A 12278-nucleotide genomic window follows, 5' to 3' on the forward strand; every position below is an offset into this window, starting at 1 on the left:
CCCCCTTTTCTTCAGAGAGCAGCTCACCGTTCACAATACAGCTTCTCCTTCTGGTCAGCTCCAGATTCAAGGTTCCCAAACAGCAGTTCATTTTATATAAACACTGTCAAAAATCACCTGAGCTTTTTGTGATAATTGTTGTTAGAAAAATATCCTTTCCTTCCCCATGCTTAGGTCTTGAAAGTGTCCAAATTTTTGTAGAAACAGCATTTCACACCATGGCAAACTGTTTTAGAAACAAGACATACTAATACACCTAATTCTTTATTTATTTGGCTCTAAGAAGAATTTGCATGAAAATGAGCCTGTATGGCAGGTACAGAATGTACTGTAACAGCACCAGAGAGGTCTCCTCTCTGCTCTACAGAGCCTCAATGTTTTCATACATACACGTGACTTTAGTAGTAAAACCAGAGTCCAGGAAAAAAAGGAGCCCTTTAGGAAAAAATCAGTTTAGAGTGACTTTTCAAATTGACCATTCCTTCTCATATACTTAAATTCAAATAACGGATACATTCACAGGCCCAAATGTTGGCATAGAATAAAATCATGTTCATTTATTTTTTCTGCATCTTAGAATTAGAAGGCATAAAATTAAATACGTTGAATGTAATAAATTCATCCATACAAGTGCAAGTCTCCAGCTATAATGCATTTTATGGCATATTTATCATTTAAAAAATGTACCAGTAAATCAAAAAAGAGGGAGTATGTCCATTTAACTTTTATTTAAGTGTATGTAGGAGGTCTTCAGAAATCAAAGATGAGCATGAAGATATGGCCAAACATAAAACCTATCAAATTCAGTGAAAAGTTGCTGACTTTAAATAGTAGTTGTAAGAATGACCAATATATATTCTTTGTTAACAACCCCTCACTCTACAGTAAAAAAAAAAAAAATAATAAAATAAACATTCAGTAAACATTCTTTCCTAAGGTAGTTTCCCTTATATATCAGTGATTTATCCATTTCTTTGTATACACAAATTTGTTGAACATACCAATCAGTGGTTCTCACAATTGAAAAATAAAAGCACAAAAAAGTTTACACTCTTGTACAGGTAAATAAAAGATCACCTTGAATTAAACTGGATCTCCTTAAGGGCATAGTATAGTTTCAGTTTCAATAACTATTACATAATTAGTTTCTTACATACAAATATTGACATATTTGGCTTGTGCTTCAAAGCCTTTGTGTCTCTGAAGTCCATGTCAATGCAGCTCATAATTTGAAGTCACTGGGGAGTTCTTTACTGCTGCTGGGTTTGACCTGATCGTGCATCAGAGTCTCCTCAGCACCTGCGGTGGCACTGCACATCTCCGAGGCATCATCAGCATCGGGGTCCAAGCCTTCGGGACAGGGAAGTTTTAGCAGCTCTTCCCGGAGCTGAGCAGTGTGACGCTACACAGGGGAAAATGAGTGATAAAAGAATTATAAACCCTGATTCTAACATAACATCGTATGAGGGAGGAACTAAGTTTAAAACAAAATCCAAAGCATTAGGCCTATAAATATTTTTTTATTCATTTTTTTAAAAAAATTTTATTTATTTATTTGACAGACAGAGATCACAAGTAGGCAGAGAGGCAGGCAGAGAGAGAGAGGAGGAAGCAGGCTCCCTGCTGAGCAGAGAGCCCGATGTGGGACTCGATCCCAGGACCCTGAGATCATGACCTGAGCACAACCCACTGAGCCACCCAGGCACCCTTTTATTCATTTTTTTAAAAAAAGATTTTATTTATTGACTTGACAGAGAAGGAGTGACGGAGGAACACAAGTAGGGGGAGTGGAAGAGGGAGAAGCAGCACCCCCCCATCCCCTGAGCAGGGAGCCCAATGCAGGGCTCGATCCCAGACCCTGGGATCATGACCTGAGCCGCTACTGTAAGAAGCAGTGAACAAAATGGGCAAAAAAAACTGATGCTGCTGAAAAGCCCAAAGTAGCATGTGCACTGACCCTACCCACACCCCCAGCATTACTGATGATTTGTAAGAACTCACGTATGGTAGATACTCTTTTAAATTAAAGAGGGTAAGCTCTTCACTTATAATACATCCTGTCTCTGGCTAAATATTTTTTGATAGAAAGTCCATAAATTAAAATAAACCCACAATTATTTTACTGAATACAAACAAGTCTTGATCAGGTACCAGGTCTTGTGTAGAACATTCGCAAAATGTTTCACTCTCAGTCTCACTTAATGCTCAGAAAAAACCTTAGGAACAATTTTTTCATCCAATTTTTTTTGTGTAAGTAGGCTCCATGCCCAGTGTGGAGCCCAGTGCAGGGCTCAAACTCATGACCCTGAGATCAAGAGTCAGACGCCTAACCAACTGAGCCACCTGGGTGCCCCCTAATTTTTTCCTAATTTAAGCAAGTGAAAAAGAATAATCAGAGAGATTATATAATTTCGTATTGTACCATACATTACATATTTAGAGAAAGATATAGAGATGTTAACAGAGAGGGGATAGTTGTCTACAAATATAAAGTTTTGGTTTATAATTTTCTACTGGGAGAGAAATGACCTCAAGTAGTGCATCAGGGCTTTGAAAACTTGTTGTTGTCAATATACAACTTTGAAAATTAATTAACCAAGATTTACAGAACACTTTTTATGTATGAGACACTAAAAATATAAAAGCAATGAGTGGAAAAAGATACAAAATCTCTGACTCACAGAGCCTAAATTTGGGTTAGAGGTCTAAGACAAAATAACAACTACACACTTGTAGCTATTTGTAAGGTTTCAAAATATATTAACACAGTGATAACTCGTAATTTCTCCAGCCCCAATTTACCTTCCACTGTGGACAACAGGACAAAACCTTAACCAGGAAAGAAGAAAGAAAATTATGCTTATATCTCAAATTCTTTAAATTTCTTTAAAAATAAAAAAATAAAATGAAAAATACAGGGCAACTGGGTGGCTCAATCAATTAAACGTCTGACTCTTTTTTTTTTTTTTTTTTAACCGAGTACTTTTTCTTCTTTTAAAAGATTTTATTTATTTATTTGACAGACATCACAAGTAGGCAGAGAGGTAGGCAGAGAGAGAGAGAGGGGAAAGCAGGCTCCCCATCAAGCAGAGCCCAATGCGGGGCTCAATCCCAGGACCCTGAGATCATGACCTGAGCTGACGGTAGAGGCTTAACTCACTGAGCCACCCACGTGCTCCAACGTCTGACTCTTGATTTTGGTTCAGGTCATGACCTTAAGGTTGTGAGATCAAGCCCTGTGTTGCGGTCTGTGCTGGGCATGGAGCCTGCTTAGGATTTATTCTTTCCCTCTCTAAAACAAACAAACAAACAAACAAACAAGCAAACAAATAGCCTTCACACAGCAAAGGAAGCAACCAATACAACTAAAAGATAGCCTATCGAATGGGAGAAGACATTTGCAAATGACATATCCAATAAGGATTAGTATCCAAATTTATAAAGAGAATATATAACCTAGCACCAAACAAATAATCCAATTAAAAAATGGGCAGAGATGGGGTGCCTGGGTGGCTCAGTGGGTTAACGCCTCTGCCTTCGGCTCGGGTCATGATCCCAGTGTGCTGGGATTGACCTCCGCATTGGGCTCTCTGCTCAGCGGGGAACCTGCTTCTCAGTCTTTCTCTGCCTGTCTCTGCCTACTTGTGATCTGTCTGTCAAATAAATAAATAAAATCTTTAAAAAAAGGGGGGGGGGCAGAGACCTAATGTGCCAAGCAGTGATTACAGACAACAATATTGTATTATAACCAAATTTGGTACCAGTCTAGATGTTAACTGTTTGGACCACAAAAAGAAACTGATTATCATGCAATGTGATAAAGATGCTATGGCTACAATGGTAATCTCATTACAATATGTAAAATGTATCAAGTCAGCATGTTGTACACATTATGTCAACTATATCTCAATTCAAAAAAAAAAAGAAAGAAAACTTGATAGGAGGAAAGAGAAGTTTTAATTTTACACCTTCACTTAAGTAATGGCAGGGCATCCAAGTAAAAATGCCATTAGATAATTTTGAAAAAGGGGAGCCTGGGTGGCTCAATTAGAAAGTGTCTGCCTTTGGCTCAGGTCATGATCCCAGGATCCTGGGATCGAGCCCCGCACAGGGCTCCCTACTCAGCAGAGAGCCTGCTTCTCCCTCTCCCTCTGCCTGCTGCTGCCTACTTGTGCTTCTTCTCTCTCTGTCAAATAAATAAATAAAATCTTTAGGGGGAAAAAAAAGGTAATTTTGAGAAAGCAAAAACCAGGCAATAGTTGAAAAAGTTGCTTTTTTTTTTTTTTTTAAATATTTTATTTATTTATTTGAGAGAGAGAGACAGTGAGTATGAGCAAGGAGAAGGTCAGAGACAGAAGCAGACTCCCCGCAGAGCCGGAAGCCTGATGCGGGACTTGACCCCGGGACTCCAGGATCATGACCTGAGCCGAAGGCAGTCACTCAACCAACTCAGCTACCCAGGCGCCCCGAAAAGTTGCTTTTAAAGAAAAAATGGCCCTGGGGCACCTGGCTGGCTGAGTTGATAAAGTATGCAATTCCTGATATCAGGGTTGTGAGTTCAAGCCCCATGTTGTATATGCAGATTGCTTAAAAAAATAAAATCTTTGAAAAAATAAAAAAATTAAAAAAAAGAGTAAACGGCCTAAAAAGCAAAGAGGTAGACTTATCATGATCACTTGTAAGGCATATAAATATGGTATCACTATGTTGTACACCTGAAGTGAAAATAAAATTTTAGGTCAACTACACTTAAAAAAAAGGGGGGGGGGTTGCCTGGGTAGCTCAGTGGGTTAAGCCTCTGCCTTCGGCTCAGGTCATGATCTCAGGGTCCTGGGATCGAGCCCCTCATCGTGCTCTCTGCTCAGCGGGGAGCCTGCTTCCCTCTATCTGCCAGCCCCTCTGCTTACTTGTGATCTCTGTCAAATAAATAAAATCTTAAAGAAAAAAAAAAAAAAGAGAGAGAAAGAGTATATCACCAAAGTTAAGGGTATAGATACAACTGAGAGAAAAGGAGAGTAAAATGGCTCTGAGGGTCAAAACGTAAGACTTCAGGTATATAAACCCTCAGAAGGGTGAAGAAAAAAAATTCACTAAAAGAATTAAAGAGTGTGAGAAGAGGAACTACAGTGGTCTACAAATGAAAACTGGTAGAAAAGACAAACACTGTTTGTTTTTTTTTTTTAGGATTTTATTTGTTTATTTGAGATAGAGAACAAGAGCGAGAGAGAACATTGCTGCTGCCCCTCGGAACAATTTGTTACTTAAACTGTAACCCCTGGAGGATTTTACTAGTTGCCAAGCACATTTAGATACGGCCTTAAGAAATTCATAGAGTGGCAACAGGTCTTTGGGGAGAAGGCCGATATACGACCGTGAAGCTGAGCGAGCCGGCATCCCCAGCTGCCCAGCTCCGGCCTTCTCCCCAAAGACCTGTTGCCACTCTATGAATTTCTTAAGGCCGTATCTAAATGTGCTTGGCAACTAGTAAAATCCTCCAGGGGTTACAGTTTAAGTAACAAATTGTTCCGAGGGGCAGCAGTCTTTTGCAGCTGACTTGTTTGTGCCTAATTCTCCTCCCGTCTCCGACTGGAAGCGGCAGAACATGAGTGGAGGGGAGCCTGCTTCTCCCTACCAAGCAGGGAGGCGGACGAGGGGCTCCACCCAGAACTGTGGGATCACCACCAGGGCGAGGGCAAATGCTTAACCGACTAAGCCACTCTGGTGCCCCCAAAAGACAAACATTTCGACCAGTGCAATGAGAGGGTTTTTTTTTTTTTTAAAAACTATTAAAAAATAAAGTTTTTAACTTTTTTTTTTTTTTTTTTTTTTTGAAGTTAACTCTATCCCCAGCGTGAGGCTTGAATTCACGACCCTGACTGAAATGAAGAGTCACATGCTCTTCCCACTGAGCCAGCCAGGCACCTGGAATGAGCATGTTTTAACACACATAGGGTGTTATGGAAGCTGAAACTGAAGTAATCGAAGTCAGGGCAGGTTTCCATAAAGCTAAATGTAAGCTGCACCCGAACGGCAGTGAGCTAGCAAGAGCAGGTGAAAACGAGAGTAAAGGCCTGGAGGGGAGAGATGAGGGAGCAGAGAGGGGGAGCCAGGGTCACGGGTATGGAGAACTGGGAGCAGGGACCTTGAGCAGAATGAAAAATAAACTGCAAAACAGAAAAGGGAAAACAATAAAAAAAGTAATTCACAGAGCACACGCCGTCAGCATCCTTTTTTAGGAAGTGTCAACTCACTGTCAAAATTAATGAACCTTTTCTATAGACTTTTGTAGCAATTTAGACCTCTGACCTTAAAATAAGTGTTGTTTTTTGGAATCTTTCAGATTCCCTTACCATCTGGTGACTATAGCTCTGTCGCCAACAGGGCCGCGATCGGAAGGCTTACTCACCTTGAGAGCTGCGGCATGGTGAGACATAGTTCTGCCTACCCGCTTGTCACTGCTGTACTGCTGGATGTCCGCGATCCATTCCTCACACTGGGCCATGATCTCAACTCTTTTCAAGTAAAAGTGTTTGTGTATAACCTTAAGAATAAAACAACCAAGGGAACAAAAGGTGTTCTGGTCAGAATTTAAAAGACAAAACAAGTGGCATTACAAAGAAATGAAAATTAAAAGACAACTGCAGTGTTTTTGCCTCCACAAAACTCAATTAGTGAATTTTACATTAACAGGGAAGAATCCGGCTAATGCCTTCTGATGGCACGTGTTGAAATGCCCAGCCCTACAGCAGAAATAATGCCCAATAGCAACCAGACATTCATTTATTCATTTATTCTCTCCTGCCAGAGAGAATAAAGACATGTATATTGTAATACATTCACAAGGTGAGCACTGTAAATAGATAACCAGAAGAAAATAATTAGGAGAGCACTGACAACAGAAACCCTGTCCAATTTTCTACCTTTAAAAGAGAACTCTACAAATACCTAAATAAGTAAAGACATTCCAAATGTCAAAGATATTGATACAGAAATCAGAATAGAGCCCTAAAAATAGGCATTATTATTACTTTCTTAATTTTATCTTCTGGTTAATTTCTGGTTAAGATTATAGTTTATCAAGTTAACTTTCCTTGCTTGCTTGTTTATTTGAGAGCACCAGCGAGCAGCATGTGAGCGGGCATTCCTGAAGGGAGGGGCAGAGGGAGAGGACAGGGCGATTCTGAAGCAGGCTCCACGCCCAGTGCAAGCCCCATGTAGGGGCTCCAGCTCACAACCCTGAGTCTGAAACCAAGAGTTGGACGCTTTACTAACTGAGCCAGCCACCCAGGTGCCCCAAAGTTAATCCTTACAATAATTGTGTTTGGCATATAGAATTTTTAAAAATTTAAAAATTTAATGACAGGATTTGTCATTAGACTGAATGTGTTGTATCAGAAAAAGAATCAAGTCACAGGTGGTAAAGGTTTGGGCTGAGATGATGGTGCTTTTACTAAGGGAGTGAACAAAGGAAGAATCAAGAGTTCAGTTTTAGTGTTAAGATGACTTTGTAAAATTAAGTGGACCTGTCTAGTAGTTTATATATCTGGATTCACTGCTTGAGCCTTAAGCGCACAGAAAACATTCATGATACAAGAGGAGGAATATACATTTTTCAAAGGCAGGAAATGAGCTTCCTTTATCCTTAAGTTCTAAGTACCTTAGGGCAGTGGCTAATGACAGCTGACATTCGATATGGGTACAAAATTGATTACTTAATATAAGTAACCCAAGCTTGGGACACCTGGGTGGCCCAGCCCATTAAGCATCTGCCTTCAGCTCAGGTAATAATCCCAGGGTCCTAGGATCGAGTCCCATATCAGGCTCCTCGCTCAGCGGGGAGCCTGCTTCTCCCTCTGCCTGCCGCTCTGCCTGTCTGTGGGTGTGCTCTCTCTTTCTCTCTTCCTCTTTGACAAAGAAAATCTTTAAAAACAAATAAAAGAATATAATCATATTTTAAAAAGATTATGGAGAGACAACTAACCCCAAGAATAGTCACTTTTCAGGATGTGGTAAAATAAAAGCATTTGTGAATATCAAGACAGGTTTCACAAAGTCCAACTTTTTCCTAAAGGAAAGAAAATGTCTTCTCTTCAGTATTCACACATGGATATTAGTATAAGGGCAAACCTTCTATTTGAAAGACAACCTTAGAAAGTACCTTGATCTCTAATAAAAAAAATATTTTTTATGAGGACGACTTTATTAATACAGTTCATGAATAGAATGGTAACTGTTAAAAACAAGAAACTAAAAAACTGTCCCAAAACAGAGTCAGATGCCTTTTAGGAAATAGGTGGTTTAAAAAATCACCTCTATTATATTATTACTCATCTGTTATGATAAAAAACTAAAGTTTAGTATACTATAGACTGTCCAAATATAAACGCAGGTACAGTAATGTTAATAAAGTATTTCATTCATTTTATTCAACATACCTCTTTGAAGCACGGTGAAGGGTTTCTGATTTGTTCTAGCATTGCCCACTTAACCGTTGCTTGTCTAATGTTTCCATCATATTCTCGAGAACTCTGTGTACCACTGGGAGTGCCTCTAGACCGTTCATATCCTGGTTCATTAAAATAAGGCTCAGCTACTAATATAAGGGACTGAACAGACACCAACACCTGAGGAACAAAGAAATAAAGAGAAGTTATGATGGGACATTTTTAGTACCAGTAAACTGTTATCTTCTAATATGTGCTTCCACATATTTTTATCACCATAAAATTGACGTTAATCATTGGACACTGAAATACTGTATTATTAAAAGCAAAATTAAAATAGGTATAGTAGTGGGGTACCTGGATGGCTTAGCCGGTTAAGTGCCTGCCTTTGGCTCAGGTCATGATCCCGGGGTCCTGGGAATGAGTCCAGCTTCAGGCTCCCTGCTCAGCAAAGAGCCTGCATCTCCCTCTGTCCTGCTCCACCCCCCGACCCCACTCATGCTTGCATGCTCCCTCTCTCTCCTTTGCAAAAATAAGTAAATACAAAAAACTTAAAAAAAACAAAAAGGTACAATAAAAAAATAATAAAAAATTCTAAAAGGTACAACAGACTCATACAGTATTTGAGTATTTTGTATTTTATATTCTTGAATCCTTGAAAAAATAAAAAGTACTAAAGATTGTATTTCCTGAAACTGCTAAAAAAAATTTGTTTATAAACATCCCACAATAATTTAAACATTATTGTGCTCGAAGTGTCCTGACTCTCAAAGAGCATAATGGTAACCATGCACTCCTAATAATACTCACTTGTAAGAAAAACCAGGCATGATGCAATCTTTATTTTTATTCCAAGGAAAATAAATACTTTTAAAAGGCATCTTATATTTGCCTCTTAAAAAAAGATTTATTTATGTATTTTAGAGAGAGCGAGCGAGTGCACACAAGCGTTAGGGGCAAAGAGATAGGGAGAGGGAGAGAATCTCAAGTGTACTGTGTGCTGAGTGTAGAGCTGGACATGGAGCTCGATCTCACAATCCTCAGATCATGACCGGAGATTAAACCAAGATCCAGACGCTTAACCAACTGCTCCACTTAGGTCCCCCTGCTTTATAAAACATACACCACCTTGGAAGTATACAAATGCTACTTTATTTTTCTTCAGTGAACTTAGCTATGGAGGGATCACAACATTCTTATGAAACTTTCTGGAGATTTGGATTATCTGTCTTGTTCAGTCATTTTATTCATAGCACACATTAAGTAACCATAAAACTGGGCATGAAAAAAGCAGTAAATTAGTAAATCCTTGAAAGGAAAAGATTTCTTTTTTTTTAAAAGCACTTGATTTTCAATATTAAAAATTATCCAGCTCTGAGAACAATGTAAAATATTTAAGTGAGAGACCAGAGCAGGCAGAGCAACTTACCCCCTCAGAACCTATTTTTTGGTCATCTGTAAAATGAAGATAACAACTACTTAAAGAATGGCTGTGAGAACTAAATAAATTTTTCCTGGGAGTTAAGTAGTAGTGCTCATTAATTAAGTTTAATTCACCCACAGTAGCTATTCTTTCTTAGAGTAAAAATGACAGCAGGCATCCAGAAGACAGTAAAATGCAAAACAAAATCATTTGTACTCTGAAAATAGTCTTTTTATTTATGTAACATGGGCAGAAAAGCAGTCAGCATGAGTTTCATTTTGATCAACAAAACTTAAAAGACTAACGTGGATCAAACCAAAATGTAATGTTTATCACAGCTACATCTGGCTGAAGTGTTTTCCTAGAATATGAGCTGACAATGAATTGGTAATTAGCAAAAAAAATCCATTACATGGCCTAGTATATGATATAGATACGGTTATAATTAAATTAATAATAAACAGAATACATTTTCATTCTATAACGTAGGTTCACTGATTCCTAGTCAATTCTTTGATAATTTAACAAGGTCAAGAGTTACAGACTTTTATTCATAGGCTGAATTTACAGTCTCTCTCCTCTTCAGTTTTAAATTAGCATCCACAAAAGTACAAGAAGTTTTCATTTTAATTTGTTTGGAACTGACCAAATCAAGAACCATGGAACAGCTTCCTTTCACTATGTGTCAAAACAAAAATTTTAACCCTATTGGATGGTGTTTTACCAGGCCACTCAACTAGTCAGCAATCAAGTCTCCTACAATTTTATATATTCATTTGGTCACTATATTCCTACTATTATCCATTTCTGTGACTTTTTGTTATCTTTAGAATATCCACTAATTGGCCATATTCCTCCCTCTATCCCACATCCCTGAGGAATTACTAACTGTTGATTTCCTGTATTTTCATGTTGTATCTAAAATTTTATTGTAGATATTTCAAATATAGTAAAGTACAGAGTATATAATCCAAAATACTAATTTGCAACAATAAACTCTATTAGAAGAAATAATAACATCTATGGTGTAAAGGAAACTCTTAATTAGTAAAATGCTTTTAGCCTTTTAAAAGCCTTTTACTTATAAAATAGTTAAGTACCTGCCTCTAAAAAATGATGCTGCTATGAGTAGGACTGTAAACAGTGGATGATTTCCAGAACTTTCCATTTTAAGAAAAATTGTCTCAGGGTGCCTGGGTGGCTCAGTTTAACATCTACTTTTGGCTCAGGTCATGATCTCAGGGTTCTGGAATCAACTCCCCAAATTTGGCTCCCTGCTCAGAGGGGAATCCGCTTCTTCCTCTCCCTCTGCTCTCCCAACCCCACTCATGCTCACACACACTCTCTCTCAAATAAATAAAATCTCTGGAAAAGGAAAAATGATCTCATATATAAATAAATAAATAAATAAATAAATAAATATATAGAATGATTTTATTTATTTATTTGGGAGAGAGAGAGGCAGAGAGAGCATAAGCCGGGGGTGGGGGCAGGCAGAGGTATAAGCAGACTCCCTCCTGAGACAATGGGCTTGATCTCAGGACCCTGAGATCATGACCTGAGGTAATGTCAGACGTTTATCTGACTGAGCTACCCAGGTGCCCCAATGGTAATATATATTTGTTAATATTTATAAATGGTTGATTACATGAACCATAAATTCTGTTTAATTCCTCCTGCACATGACATCTTTATCAACATCCAACTGGAAGAAACTATTTACAAGGCATTATATAATAGGTATTTTAAGTACATTACAGCAACATTAAAAGCTAGTTATAGCAATGCTAAAATCTGGTGCTACTGTAATAATTCTGATTAAAGTTTTAATGATTAATAAGAGTTCTGATTTTATTTTTTCAAGGCTTTTTATTTATTTATATTTAAAGCTTTTATTCATTTATTTGACAGAGATCAGAAGTAGGCAGAGAGGGAAAGGAGGAAGCAGGTTCCCTGTTGAGCAGAGAGCCTGATGTTGGACTCGATCCCAGGACCCGGGATCATGACCTGACCCGAAGGCAGAGGCTTTAACCCACTGAGCCACCCAGGTGCCCAAGACTTCTGATTTTAAATTGTGCTAATAGTTAAGACTATTACTGTGCTACTGCTGGATATGAGACCTATGGCATAAGACTATCTATGTGATATTTTTATACAAATTACCATTATTCTTTTTAGAATCTCACTACAGAGAAACCAGGCAATTCTAATAAAGCTTACCACTGTTTAAGATATTTTGAATTGTTTTTAATTGTATACAACCTTCAAAAAATTTTGTGGAATACTTTCAATCTGGCAAAAGTACTTCTACCCTTTGTGCACATGTGATAAATAAAAAGGTAAAACAATGTTGGGTCCCAAAATCTAACCAAGAAAAAATTAGAAATTTTATCTGATCCTCTCAAGTCTGC

General features: G+C 38.2%; 1 protein-coding gene across 9 annotated transcripts in view; it reads right to left on the reverse strand.

The window, feature by feature from the left end:
• Positions 1–251: 251 nt before the first annotated feature.
• BIRC6 (baculoviral IAP repeat containing 6) overlaps positions 252–12278 on the reverse strand; it is a 226673-nt gene continuing 214646 nt past the window's right edge. For all 9 annotated transcript variants that reach the window (XM_059188672.1, XM_059188669.1, XM_059188667.1 and 6 more), the window contains 3 exons: positions 8436–8624; positions 6407–6541; positions 252–1402 (listed from right to left, as the gene is read on the reverse strand). In XM_059188672.1, coding sequence (XP_059044655.1) covers positions 1223–1402; positions 6407–6541; positions 8436–8624 — 504 coding nt within the window. In that variant the 3' untranslated portion in view covers positions 252–1222. The remainder of the gene's footprint in view (positions 1403–6406; positions 6542–8435; positions 8625–12278) is intronic.

Source organism: Mustela lutreola, chromosome 9 (genome assembly GCF_030435805.1).
Source record: "Mustela lutreola isolate mMusLut2 chromosome 9, mMusLut2.pri, whole genome shotgun sequence".
In the NCBI taxonomy this organism is placed as follows: Eukaryota; Metazoa; Chordata; class Mammalia; order Carnivora; family Mustelidae; genus Mustela; species Mustela lutreola.